General features: G+C 43.2%; 1 protein-coding gene across 1 annotated transcript in view; it reads left to right on the top strand.

Annotated features, from left to right (window-relative positions):
* The window catches only part of LOC311133785 (transcription factor EB-like), a 96,261-nt gene that overhangs the window by 31,941 nt on the left and 49,334 nt on the right, over nt 1-14,986 (top strand). The window contains exons 2-3 of the mRNA XM_084167354.1: nt 7,068-7,165; nt 13,261-13,322. Of these exons, the coding sequence (XP_084023480.1) occupies nt 13,293-13,322 (30 nt within the window). The 5' untranslated portion in view covers nt 7,068-7,165; nt 13,261-13,292. The remainder of the gene's footprint in view (nt 1-7,067; nt 7,166-13,260; nt 13,323-14,986) is intronic.

Here is a 14,986-nt window from a genome sequence, read left to right as displayed (position 1 = left end):
GAGAAATGACACCCTGATATAGTTCTGTGATCTGTGAAACAGTTATGTGAATCACTGAGGCATTGTGTGTTTGTGTTCTTTTTCTTTAGAATTTTCAAATAAACTTCAGGTGTTTTATGATTAATAGTGATGTTGTGCTTGTACTATTTTGGACACACTGTCCTCAGGCTCCAGCTTTATGTTTTATGTTGATAGTATTAAAACAAAGAAAACAATCTGAAGTTGTAGTTTTTAAGTTATATATACCATGATTTTACCGGTCCGGCCCACTTGGGAATAGATTTTCCTCCATGTGGCCCCTGAGCTAAAATGAGTTTGACACCCCTGCTTTAGAAGGTTCTGATAGGCTAATTGAGTCAATTGGAGTTGTACCTGTGGATGTATTTCAAGGCCTACCTTCAAACTCCGTGCCTCTTTGCTTGACATCATGGGAAAATCAAAAGAAATCAGCTAAGACCTCAGAAAAAAAATACATTGTAGACCTCCACAAGTCTGGTTTATCCTTGGGAGCAATTTCCAAACGCCTGAAGGTACCACGTTCATCTGTACAAACAATAGTATGCAAGTATAAACACCATGGGACCACGCAGCCGTCATACCGCTCAGGAAGGAGACTCATTCTGTCTCCTAGAGATGAACGTACTATGGTGCGAAAAGTGCAAATCAATCCCAGAACAACAGCAAAGGACCTTGTGAAGATGCTGGAGGAAACAGGTACAAAAGTATCTATATCCACAGTAAAACGAGTCCTATATCGACATAACATGAAAGGCCGCTCAGCAAGGAAGAAGCCACTGCTCCAAAACCGCCATAAAAAAGCCAGACTACGGTTTGCAACTGCACATGGGGACGAAGATCGTACTTTTTGGAGAAATGTCCTAAGGTCTGATGAAACAAAAATACTGTTTGGCCATAATGACCATCGTTATGCTTGGAGGAAAAGGGGGATGCCTTGCAAGCCGAAGAACACCATCCCAACCGTGAAGCACGGGGGTGGCAGCATCATGCTGTGGGGGTGCTTTGCTGCAGGAGGGACTGGTGCACTTCACAAAATAGATGGCATCATGAGGATGGAAAATTATGTGGATATATTGAAGCAACATCTCAAGACATCAGTCAGGAAGTTAAAAGCTTGGTCGCAAATGGGTCAAGGTATTGGAGTGGCCATTACAAAGCCCTGACCTAAATCCTATAGAAAATGTGTGGGCAGAACTGAAGAAGCGTGTGCGAGCAAGGAGGCCTACAAACCTGACTCAGTTACACCAGCTCTGTCAGCAGGAATGGGCCAAAATTCACCCAACTTATTGTGGGAAGCTTGTGGAAGGCTACCCGAAACGTTTGACCCAAGTTAAACAATTTAAAGGCAATGCTACCAAATACTAATTGAGTGTATGTAAACTTCTGACCCACTGGGGAATGTGATGAAAGAAATAAAAGCTGAAATAAATAATTCTCTCTATTATTCTGACATTTCACATTCTTAAAATAAAGTGGTGATCCTAACTGACCTAAGACAGGGAATTTTTACTATGATTTAAATGTCAGGAATTGTGAAAAGCTGAGTTTAAATGTATTCGGCTAAGGCAGGGTTCTTCAATTCGGGTCCTGGAGGGCCGAAACACTTCTGTTTTTTATTTCTACCTGGTAGTTAATTGCACTCACCTGGTGTCCCAGGTCTGAATTAGCCCCTGATTAGAAGGAGAGGATGAAAAACAGAGGTGTTTCGGCCCTCCAGGACCGGAATTGAAGAACCCTGGGCTAAGGTGTATGTAAACTTCCGACTTTAACTGTATTGAATGCAATAACATAAATTACTGTAACCAAACATTGTAGAATTATGGGGATTAACGGTAAATGTAATATTGTTGATATATGTAATGGGGAATTTTATAGACACTAACAATCAAAGGGCAAACATTTCACACAGTGAAGTTATGAAACAATGAATGCGCTCAAATTGGCGGGAGAGAATGCATTCTGGAGAGACTCGCCTTGTGCATCTTAGCCACACTCCCCTTCTTGACTCAACATTTTAAATTATACCCAAGATGCATTTTCTTCACACATACTAAATGCCTAAGTAATACTCCCACAAATGGTGTGAAATTCAAAGCAGAAGCCATTTTCAAAGCAATGCAATTTCGAAACGAATGCAATTTCACTTATTTTCTAAATTTTATCAAATTGCTTGGCGTGCCAAGGCAAATACCCTTGCATGCCAGCCTTGGCACACGTGCCTTACGTTGCCCATGCCTGCTCTACAGAGTGATGTGGCTGTGTCACCCTGGGGCAGATCCTGATTGATTGGTGAAAGGCCACATTCTAAAACACACTGACCAATATGCTCAACACAAACAACACTGTCCACAATGGTCCACTGTGGAGTAAGAGTTTGGCCATCACAATTCCAACCAATAAGCATTAGGATAAACATTTATTGTATAACTAGAAGACATAACTTGATAATACTCAAAGCAGGGCAATATTGACCTGTAACAGCCCAGAGAATTTGCAGAATTGTAAACCCTGTTTGATTGATTGATGTTCCCTTAAGGTGTGTTGTACTGAAAAGGTCATAACCTCTCTAGAATGAACCTGTGTTCAGCATGCTGTTCCTGTGTCAGAGTCCACATAGCCAGAACATGCATACAATAACAATGTTTTAGCCAAACCACAAAAATTCTATCTGGTTATATATTTAGTGAATGCTGCTCAGTAACAAAATGATCTTATCAGGCTAGGGGAGATAAGAATGACCACAGGATGTTCTGGAGATTCTTCTCTTCTACCAATAAGCAACTGTCCAATTCACCCTCGTATCACTGTGATTCTCACTTACTGCGGTATTACCTTGGTTATCAGTAATAACAGCCATAATCTAAGAGGAGTTAGCTGGCTGGCCCTGTTCTAGAGCATCAAATCTGTGATGCATTGTGGGCAAAATGGGACTGACTGACTGATCTACATATAATAAATAAGAGTTCTTTATGATGCAAGGTGAATTGTAGATCAGTCCATTGTGACTCACCTGCAATGCTGGCTGCAATGTCGAACAAGCCCACTGCCTTCCATACACGAACACTGAGTTGAGAACGTTTTTTTTTTTTTTTTTTTGTCTTGATTTGTTTTGTCTGGTCATCACTTTGAGTGATCACATGACCTGTGATGTTTGTAAACATGAACCCTGTGACCCAGTCAATCAAAGGGTTGCTGTGTGCTTCAGTGAGTCAGTTGTTTTGAAACCTGGTATCTGTTAAAGAGAACCTCACACTTTCTCTAAAATCACTACTACTACTACATGAGGAAAGGTTTTTTCTCCACTGTAGAGGCCCTGACAGGTTCAGCCTATCAGAGAGGTTGGTACAGAGATCTAATCAGAGGGTTCGGAAACAGAGACCCCCAGGGACACAGCCTATCAGACCTGGGTGTTGCACAGCAGCCATTTTGTGCCAGAGCTTCACCCCACTTGGGCTATCATTGTGGAGAGGTGCGACTGGGGAGTGAATTCCCTCTCTGGGGTCAGGCTGTCGAGACACTGTCACCCATCTGTCCCAGACCTGATTTTAGGAAACAGGATATGATGTCTTAAAGGGGCAGAATTGGAATGGGAGGTAGATCGACGCTGCCCTTAAAGCTGCAATATGTAACTTTTTCGACGACCTGACCAAATTCACATAGAAATGTGTTATAGATCTGTCATTCTCATTGAAAGCAAGCCTAAGGAGCGGTAGATATGTACTATGTGCGCTATTTCTATGTCCCGTGCTTAAGTTTTGTTTTTGTCTTTTACTTTCGGTTTTGTACACCATCTTCAAACAGCTGAAAAATATATTTTTTTGGTTATGGAAAATACATTTCACTGCGGTGTAGATGGTACAATGATTCTATACACTATACTTGCTTGTTTTGTCACACAAACTGAAATTAGGCGAACTATTCGAATTTTAGCAACCAGGAAATGGCAGAGAGATTTCTGCATTGTGCGTCTATAACTACAGGGTCAGATGTTAAAGGTACAGCACCGCAGATATTGAGATGAGTGCAATGCAAGACTTTGTTCTCACAGTCAGAGGATCTGCGCATGTGCACGGGTGCACTTCGCGCTGCTACAACGTGGTAGCTATGGGAACAATACAGAGGAGAAGATTAGCCTCCTGCTTCAACGCTCTTAGTTGTTGCGGAAGTTGACCCATGTATTTGCGTCGCGTCGCGTCATCATACTGAGTCAACCATTAATCCACCCCCCTAATGAGTTAGGATTGGGAGTAGGGTAATCTGATCCTAGATCTGTGGTCAAGTTATACCTGGAGTGCAGAGGGGCACCAGCAGATGGGGATAAACTATTTTCTGAACAGATTGGGGAGAAACTCTTACCTGTGTACAGGTGGAATGTGTCTTAGTAGCTATCATTCCACCAGTATCAACCCCTCCTTTAATTATTTGGACCAAGATTTCCTCTTAAAATTATCATGAGGACATGTTGTTTTTGTTATTTGTTGTTTTCATGGTATGAGAAATCTTCTGTGATTCAATTTATGGTTGGTCACCTGTAGCATTTCTTAAAAATGGTTTGGGGAATGTTTGGTTCTGCACCCATGCCTTTAGGTCTCTGCAATGTCATTCCTTAGGCTGTTATCTGAAGAAAACTGTCCTCATTCATTTCCAGTCTTCAGACTCAGTTGTTGCTCACATGTTTGAACAGCACTCTGTCGTGTAACAGATGACATCATGGCCTGCTACCTTCTACTGATAACCAACTGGAGATACCAAGCACTATAAACATGTAATACCTGCTTGTCTTCAGGAGCTTGCGTAGGTGTTATCAGAGAGCCTTATCGTTGTGGAAGTGTGTGTGTCAGTGGACAGGAGTCTGTGCGAGTCGAGGGCATCGGGCCCTGACTCGCTCTCAATCAGAGACGGAGCTGCCCCCTCTTTCTTGACGTGTGTGTGTGAGAGAGAGATAAGGAATGGATTTCCCGAGCTTGGGAGGGGAGTTTTGTGTGTTTGACGGCGGCGTCTGCCGCGGGGTTCCGGATACTGAGTCCCCCGTGTTCCTCCCATGGACAGTGTTCTGGTTAATTTAAGGGAAGTGGAGAGGAAACATATTTGGTTTGAGGAGGAAGGGGCAGTGACTAACCATGTCCCTGTGACTCTTTGAGTGGAGAGGCGCAGTGTCACGAGCAGAGACCCAGAGAAAGCGCGTCTATAAGAGCTCAACCAGCCTAGCAGAGTACTCTCTCTGAGTGTGTGTTTCTCTGATGTGTAGAGGTGTCTGGGATACATTAACAGACAATATGTTGCTCTGAGGATTGTTGGATTATCCTTCTCCCTGGTAAGGATGTGGGATCACCTGTGTCGTGATCTTTCTCCCTCTCTGTCTCTGTTTCCATCTGGCTGTGGGATTGTCTCTGTGTGGATACGATAGGACTGGACTCTGGGATTTCCTCATGGTGCTGTGAGCAAGGAATGGGCTATAATTTGTCACTGGGCCTCTAGAAGGTTGTTTGAATACATGCTTTGTGTGGTGGGTTGTTGAGTAGACAGCCTTCATTTGAGTCGAAGATATATCCTTGTATAATGGTTAACTTGCCATGCAAAATCATGTTTTTTATTAAAGAAAGAACTAATTTATGCACATCCAAACGTTACATTTTGTCATTGGTAGAAGCAACAGTATCTTCTAATGCCTGGTGTTTTCTGTCATTTATATGGAAATGTCAGATTGTCCACTGGCTACATATTACTGATCCTCAAGGTCCTGTTGGCTGTTGTATTTCCCAGTGAAATAGCATGGTGATTAATTTGTATGGTAAAAGCCTACAGGCTTCCTCTTTCATACTGGCTTTAGTAAAGATAATTCAGATGTGAAACCTTGAGGCCAAGGTTACTAGTGTGCCAGATCTGAATTAGTCCTTGATTTGAGGGGAAAACCATTATTTATGTTGACCTGAATGTGAATAGCCCTTGTTTATGATTTGTGCGGTTGATATGGTTGAGGCCAGGCAGGCAGGTTGTTTTCCTGGCCTGGTGTAACAGAGGAAGTTGTTGCTTCACTCCTGATCTCACTAGGAGTTGTGAAATCCAAGCCGATGAGGAAGGGAAACATTGTTGTAGTTGTTTTGATGATGTAGCTCCTTTGTCTTGATCTAAGACTGATTTCGAATATGGATAGGGCTGCACCTCAGTGTAAAGTGTCTTTCTCTCATCTTTTCCACTGACATTAAGGACATGTACAGGTGAAAGCAACATTCTGGTAACTTACTTACATACTTAGCTGCTCCTCTTCGCTCCCTGTGTAGCATAAGGTATCAAAAAGCCTCCGCCATGCCGGGCAGCCCTCTGCTATAAGATAACGCGAGCGGTATGGTCAGCATGTTATGTGCGTGAGCATTGCAAAATAAATTTACACATGTTATACAATCTCAATTCATCCAAACTGCTCGCGCGCATCAACGAACATCTGCGTAGCCAGGCACTAAAATAGAACTTGGTTATATTTTTGATGCTTGAAACGCTACAAGTCCCGCCTCTCCCATCTCCTCATTGGTTTTTAGGAGCATATACCCATGTGGGTGATTGAAAGATGAACTGAGGTCCACACTCCAGTCCAGTTGGTGGTGGTAATGCACCTTTGAAGAAGATACTTTTATATTTCAACCTGCGTGTCCTGATCGCGTCTGGTGTGGATGGACAAAATCAACGATGGCGCGCGTGCCCGGTCTAGTCAGCATGTAAGTGACAATGAAGGAGATGAATCTCTCCGTCAGTGTCTGCTAGCTCACTGACATGGATGTGAGCACATATGCACCAAAATGGATGTACGCACACACCTCCATACGGTCCTTTGCATCAATTGTTTTGTAAAGTCATTTTTATTATAATTATGTGTGCTATCCACCTGTTGCCTCACAGTAGCCTATGATGGCAGACCACCTGACTAGAACAGTTACTTCTGCTACTGTACTGTTCTACTAATGTAACACAAAGTACTACCTTGTTACAGCAGTGCACATCCAGGTACTACTGTAGTATCTCATTGGATTCTCTCTCTGTCTGTCTGTCTGTAGTTTCCGGCCCACCCTCTCCAGGGTGTCCAGAGATGTAGAGTGCAGTGTGAGGAGCACCCCCCCTCTCTCTCTCTCAGCAGCACTTTCCTTACAAAGAGGTATAGTAAGTGTGTGTCACTGTGTTTGTTTCTCACTTTGTTTATATCTTTGTGTGTTAGATGCTGTATTCAGAGAGAGGGGGTGAAGCAGGGTGTGCCAGGGCTCATTTTCAAAAAGGGATGCTGTCTGAATGTGACTTCCCTGGTTTAATAATGGATTTTAAAAAACAGATTGGGGCAATTCCATGCCAGCATGGGCCGAAATTATTTTTGGTATCTCAGATTGTTCTGGCAATTCTCATATAGAAACTTAATTGGGAGGAAGGATGTTTGATTATTGTTTTTACATTTGTAACACAAAACATTTTGATGAAAGTGGCCATTTTAGGCCCAATGATCTGTGAACCGTACATGACATCTAGGTGTCATTATACTCCTAGTAGTGTGCTTTAAAATATGGAGTATTGCTATATTCTGAATGTATTCAACATTGAAACTATTAATATGAATATTTCAAAAGTACCCTTTGATTTGTTAAATTTTTTGACATATTGTTTTAAGCAATATACTCTGCAAGTACATCACATTTCTAGTGGGCTCTCTGCAACTTTTAAAGTTATGATCAATTTTATGAGCACCACCAACACAGTGAATGGGAAAATGGATTCAAAGTGAACTCTCTCCGCTGGTGGTTTGCTGAATGTGCAATCCTACAGGAGGCTGTGATTGCTTAATGATCTATAATGTCAAGTACAATTTTTATAATTTATTCAACTTTGGCAGAGAGCCCACTATGGAAAGTTGATGTGTTTGAAGAGTATATTGTTCCAAACAATATGTCTAAAAAAATAAGCAAAATCATGGCCTCCTAATAATAATAATATGCCATTTAGCAGACGCTTTTATCCAAAGCGACTTACAGTCATGCGTGCATACATTTTTACGTATGGGTGGTCCCGGGGATCGAACCCACTACCCTGGCGTTACAAGCGCCGTGCTCTACCAGTTGAGCTACAGAGGACCAAAGGGCCGACTCTTTTCTCTGTGCGATAGGGAGACCCATGGGGCGGCGCACAATTGGCCCAGCGTTGTCCAGGTTAGGGAGTGTTTGGCCGGCAGGGATGTTCTTGTCCCATCGCGCAGTAGTGACTCCTGTGGCGGGCTGGGAGCAGTGCACGCTGACACGGTCGCCAGGTGTACGGTGTTTCCTCCGACACATTGGTGCGGCTGGCTTCTGGGTTACAAGTGGGCATTAAGCCGGCATTGTGTCAAGAAGCAGTGCGGCTCGGTTGGGTTGTGTTTCGGAGGACGCACGGCTCTCGACCTTCGCCTCTCCCGTGTCCGTAAAAAAAAAAAAAAGGAAAAAAAAAGGTGTTGAATAAATTAACGTGAAAATGTGTATTTCAGAATCTAGACATACTCCATATTTTAGAGCACATTATAAGGAGTATAATGATGTTGTCTGTACCATGTAGGGTTCACAGATCATAGGGTCTTACAGGAGGCATGTAAACTGTAGGTCTAAAAAGGGTGTAAAAGGGCCACTTTAATTATTATAAAAAAATTACATGTACAAATGTAAAAATAATTTTAAACATCCTCCCAATTAAGCTTTATATTTTTTGTGGGCGGGCCATGCTGGCATGGGATCGCCCATTTGATATGTTCCTGCTTAGGTAATGTGGTCAGGTCTATGAAGAGCTAGTGGTCAGTGTTAAAGGAACTGGTGCCTGGGGTCACCTGGATTCACCTGCTCCTGACCTTTTCAGGGTCACTACATCAGGGTTGTAACCCCGTCCCTAACCTGTACCTGCCCCTGTAGGGAAACCCCTCAACTATCTGTTCCCTCTTTGGACTCTTTGTGGTTGAGCCTTCTCAAACCACATCTCCTCTCACAGAGTGAATGCAGGCCTGCTCAGTCTATGGTATCAGAAAGCGGTGTGTGTGTGTTATATTGGGTGTATCTGCTCTGAGGGTGAATGGCAGCTATTTACCAGTCACTGTCTCTCACGGAGTAAATGAGGGAACCACAGAGGAGGTGTGTGTTTCTCACTACCTACAGTAGTGTATTGTGTTGGATGACACTGCATCTCGTGTGACCAAAATATGATTCAGTGAAATTTCCTTCAAAATAACATCAGATATCAAGCTTCAGACTGAGAAATAATGATTTTCAAATACCTGTGAATCAGATGCAGTCTGGTATTCAATTATACTGAATATATGTTTGTTGTTGAAGCTACAGTATATCAAAACAGACCTTAGATCAGAAAAATTGGTGGACCAGGGTTATGGTGTATGTCAGTGTAGTTAGGGAAGTGCTGGGGGTCTGTGTTTGTCATTTAGGAGTATAAGCAGTGTGTGAATTACATGTGGCCGGGGGGGGGGGGGGACAAGCGCGCCCCTAAATGCAACAAAAGTCTAACTTTGGGGGGGCTCAAATTTAACCACTCTCCTATTTGTTTAAATGTGAGTGAGGGAAATGGTGTAAATTACGAGGACTCAATGTATTTTGAAAGATGAGACATTGAGGATTATAATAAATATCGCTTTGTCATACAAACAAGCCAAACACCCGGGAGTCCAAATGTGCACTTTACATTTTCATATCATAAAACTCATGTAATATAAAGTGTCAAGGTTTATGATCACTGTTGGATGCACAGTTACAAAATGACATGGCGTTATACCATAGGTTGTCCTGAACAGAATGAGCCTATGTTTGTTGTATTGTGAAGACAATTTTCTGCGGACCACACATATCATGACTCCATTCTATGCACGCCAAAATTATCTGCTTCTCTGAATTGCATTGTGAAAGCCTAACACTGTAAGATCATTTTTGTAATTTAGCTAGTCATGTTAGCGATGAAACAAGCTTTAAAATTATGCCCACCTGACCCAGATTGCGATTTATAATGGACTGTTTTTGGATTGCGTAAACAACAGCAGTAATTGTGTAACGGCTGGGATGCAAGGCTGTGTTCAAAACAACTACAAATGTGCTTGCTCTAGTTCCTCAATGGCACAGCTAGGAGAGCTCATAAAAGTGAATTGAAATTAATTAGGAACTGTGCACACTTTGGAGAGGTGTGTGTGGCCACTTGGAATTACCAGTTAGTCCTCTCACTCAACTTATTTTTTTTTTGTCTTATGTTGCACCTACCACAAATTTTCCACAAATATTCCTATCATGTTACTGAATGTATCCAGAGTATTTTCAGATTTTGTTGTCAACAAATGTGGTGAATAGTACAGTAAATGTAAAATGAACATTAAATCAGTGGTTATGCATTTCCATATTTCTTCTGTAAGAAACATTTCAATTTAGCCCTATCGATATAGGCCAATTCCCACGAGTGTAGGACTAATGACAGTCGCTGAAAGGTGTTACACACAAGCACATGCACAAATAGGTAGTCCCTCGGAAAAACAGGAGCCCTGCCGAATGTCTCGATATACACTACATTGGCAAAAGTAGGTGGACCCCTTCAAATTTAGTGGATTCTGCTATTTCAGCCACACCCGTTGCTGACAGGTGTGTAAAAGTTGTCTGTCCTCGGTTGCAACACTCACTACAGAGTTCCAAACTGCCTCTGGAAGCAGCGTCAGCACAATAACTGTTTTTTCAGGATCTTCATGAAATGGGTTTCCATGGCCGAGCAGCCGCACACAAGCCTAAGATCACCATGCGCAATGCCAAGCGTTGGCTGGGGTGGTGTAAAGCTCGCCGCCATTGGACTCTGAAGCAGTGGAAACGCATTCTCTGGAGTGATGAATCACGCTTCCCCATCTGGCAGTCCGATGGACGAATCTGGGTTTGGTGGATGCCAGGAGAACGCTACCTGCCCGAATGCATAGTGACACTGTAAAGTTTGGTGGAGGAGGAATAATTTGGGGGCCGTTTTTCATGGTTCGGGCTAGGCCCCTTAGTTCCAGTGAAGGGAAATCTTAACGCTACAGCATACAATGACATTCTAGACGATTCTGTGCTTCCAACTTTGTGGCAACAGTTTGGGGAAGGCCCTTTCCTGTTTCAGCATGACAATGCCCCTATGCACAAAGCGAGGTCCATACAGAAATGGTTTGTTGATCGGTGTGGAAGAACTTGACTGGCCTGCACAGAGCCCTGACCTCAACCTCATCGAACACCTTTGGGATGAATTGGAACGCCGACTGCGAGCCAGGCCTAATCGCCCAACATCAGTGCCCGACCTCACTAATGCTCTTGTGGCTGAATGGAAGCAAGTCCCTTCAGCAATGTTCCAACATCTAGTGGAAAGCCTTCCCAGAAGAGTGGAGGCAATTATAGCAGCAAAGGGGGGAACGACTCTACATTAATGCCCATGATTTTGGAATGAGATGTTCGACAAGCAGGTGTCCACATACTTTTGGCCATGTAGTGTAATTCGCACATGGAGTATAAGGTTAGGGTGTGTGTGTGTGTGTGTGTAGTCAGAATCACGGATAGGGTGTGTCCATGGTCGTAGGATGCAGCTGTTTGTGTGGTGAGACCAAACAGGAAGGAACAGGGGTGCTGGGAAGCCATGCAGAAACTCACACTGTCACCATGGTAACTCTACACTGTGTATGTCTGCCGGTAACGGCTGTGTACCGGCTGTATACTGGCATGCTATGGACACTAACGGAAAGGTCTCCGTATTCTGTGACAAGTGTCCCACACGAGCCTACGCACGACACACACACACACACACACCCACCCACACACACACACACACAGAGGGCTCAGGGGAACAGGGCGTTCCTCAAAAGGGGAACAGAGAGTGTGAAGAGTTATTTTGGGCTTTAGGTGGCAGACATCTCACTGTAGAAAGGCTTCTCTCTCTGTGTGTGGTTGTGTCTCTCTGTGTGTGTCCTTCTAGTGTCCATTCTTTCATTGATGTGGGTACCTCCAGGCGTGTGTGTGTCCTTCTATTCTCTCATTCCTCTTCATGCAGCGTTGCTGTGTCCCTGTCATGGAAATACAACGCTGCCTTTTGATTCGCTGGCACCGATTACCCACAATCCAGTTATAAGCATGTCCCCTTATTTAGTTGCTGCCCTGTGCAGAGACTGTAATAAGGTGTGTGTGTGTGTATAATGTATGTGATTATTTTTTTATTTTTTTTTACAATGATTGCAAACTTGTAACTTGATATTTGAATACATTCAATAAGATTTGCAAGCATAATTTATCTTCAGAATTATTACAAGTCCATTTACGATTATGAATATTCTGCTGTTAATCAAAAATACAACAGAAGTTTTTTTTTTTTTTTATCTGCTCATGCTCTGAATTCTGTCACTGTTGTCATGTTACCAAGAGATTCGTAAACTTGTAGAAAGTTTTGTATGTTTGTAGAAAGAGATTTGCCAGTAAAAAAAACTGATTTGAGCAGCTTTGGGGGCAGGACCTTTTTACTCCTGACCAATCAGCCAAAACCACAGCCGCCTATTGCTGCAACCTTTGGCTTGATTGTTCCATCAATCAAATCTCAGGAAGTAGCTTGAAGAGGACAAGTCATTTCTACAAAGTAACGTTATTAACGTTACTCGGCCTGAAGTACTAGAATAAAACGATCTATTTGAAGGTAATCATCTATTTTATGTGTACATCAATTTTTTTGTGAAAAGGCATGACAGTAGTTTGTCGTGAAATACTGTATAATGGTACATTTCAGAAAAAATATACAGCAGCTAATGTTAGCTAGCTAGCTGGCTTCTGACATTCATCCTAGCTTTACTATCAACTGGCTAGCTTCATCAGGCAGCTTTAGATGCGAGGGGAAAACAAATATATTTGCTTGTTAACCATCTGATAAAGTTGATATAAATGCCATTTATAGACTCCCACCATCATCATCACTGTAGCTAATAATGTTGGGTTTCTAGAAAATTCTAACTATTTGCTAGCTATATTTTAAAGACTTGAACACTTTTTGTCAAACTACTTCATTCCACTGCCTGTTTATTGATTAATTGGTGACTGAAAAAGTTGGCAAGAAATATGCCCCTTCTGCAAATAGGCTGTTGTTTTGGTATAATTTGTCTGAATTGGCTTGTGCACATTTTCATGAGTGGTTAATTAGCCTAGTTGGCCAAATTACTGACTGACTAGGCTTATTGTTATTCATGTTTTTGTTACTGCATTTCAGGTGGAGAGGGAGTAAGATCACTAGAAAGCAGAATGCTGCCAGACAACCACAGGACCCTAGAGGTACAATAGTCAATTCTTATAAATGGGCAATTCTCATACAATATCCAGTTCATATCAATGACACTAACAAAATGGTTGGTTTCTACAGCAACTTGTGCAGTAAATGCTAACACGGCTTTGGTGATGAAAGGTACATGTATTTATTGTCATCTCCCCATCAGGCCTCTGCATGCTGTGACATGGGCCTGGATGGTGACACATCTGCTTCCAGCTGCCTGCCTGAATACTGGGGCCTTCAGTGGTACCTTACCTGACATTACAGCAAGAATCTCCTTATCTCTGTCTCGTAGCAATTTAACATGCCAACATGTATTTTATGTAACCACTCATTCATACAAACTGCTACAGACACACAAACTGACTTATATTCGCTTGTCTATTTGTCCTATTCTTCAGGCTTGTCTGGGATATGTATTTTAGTTGGCACACCTGTGTGATGTCTTATATACACTGAGCAAAAATATTAACGAAACATGCAACAAGATTTTACTTCATTACAGTTCATATGAGTAAATCAGTCCATTTAAATAAATAAATGATGCCCTAATCTATGGATTCCACATGACTGGGAATACAGATATACATCTGTTGGTCACAGATGCCTTAAAAAAAAGGTAGGGCCGTGGAAAACCAGTCAGTATCTGGTGTGACCACCATTTGCGGCATGCAGCGCGAGACATCTCCTTCGCATAGAGTTGATCAGGCTGTTGATTATGGCCTGTGGAATGTTGTCCCACTCCTCTTCAATGGCTGTGCGAACTTGATAGATATTGGCGGGAACTGGAACGCGCTGTCGTTCACATCGATCCAGAGCATCCCAAACCTGCTCAATGGGTAACATGTCTGGTGAGTATGCAGGCCATGGAAGAACTGGGACATTTTCAACTTCCTGAAATTGTGTACAGATCCTTTCGGCATGGGGCCGTGCATTATCATGCTGAAACATGACGTGATGAGTGGGACTCCTGAGTGGCGCAGTGGTCTAAGGCACTGCATCGCAGTGCTAACTGTGCCACTAGAGATCCTGGTTCGAATCCAGGCTCTGTCGCAGCCGGCCGCGACCGGGAGACTCATGGGCGGCGCACAATTGGCCCAGCGTCGTCCAGGGTAGGGGAGGGAATGGCCGGCAGGGATGTAGCTCAGTTGATAGAGCATGGTGTTTGCAACGCCAGGGTTGTGGGTTCGATTCCCATGTAAATGTAAATGTGATGGTGGCGGAGAAATGGCACGACAATGGGCCTCAGGATCTCGTCATGGTATCTCTGTGCATTCAAATTGTCATCAATAAAATGCAATTGTGTTCGTTGTCCGTAGCTTATGCCTGCCCACACCATAACTCCACTGCCACCATGGGGCACTCGGTTCACAACGTTGACGTCAGCAAACTGCTCGCCCACACGACCCCATACACTGCCATCTACAGTTGAAACCGGGATTCGTCCTTGAGGAGCACACTTCTCCAGCGTGCCAGTGGCCATCAAAAGTGAGCATTTGCCCACTGCTGAACTGAAGTCAAGTCAAGACCCTGGTGAGGACGACAAGTGCGCAGATGAGCTTCCCTGAGTCAGTTTCTGACAGTTTGTGCAGAAATTCTTTGGTTGTGCAAACCCACAGTTTCATCAGCTGTCCGGGTGGCTGGTCTGACGATCCCGCAGGTGAAGAAG

This window comes from Coregonus lavaretus (genome assembly GCF_964263955.1).
Source record: "Coregonus lavaretus genome assembly, chromosome: 8".
NCBI classification, from domain to species: Eukaryota; Metazoa; Chordata; class Actinopteri; order Salmoniformes; family Salmonidae; genus Coregonus; species Coregonus lavaretus.
Note: the sequence above shows the minus strand (reverse complement) of the source record. Positions and strands in the feature narration are given on the sequence as shown.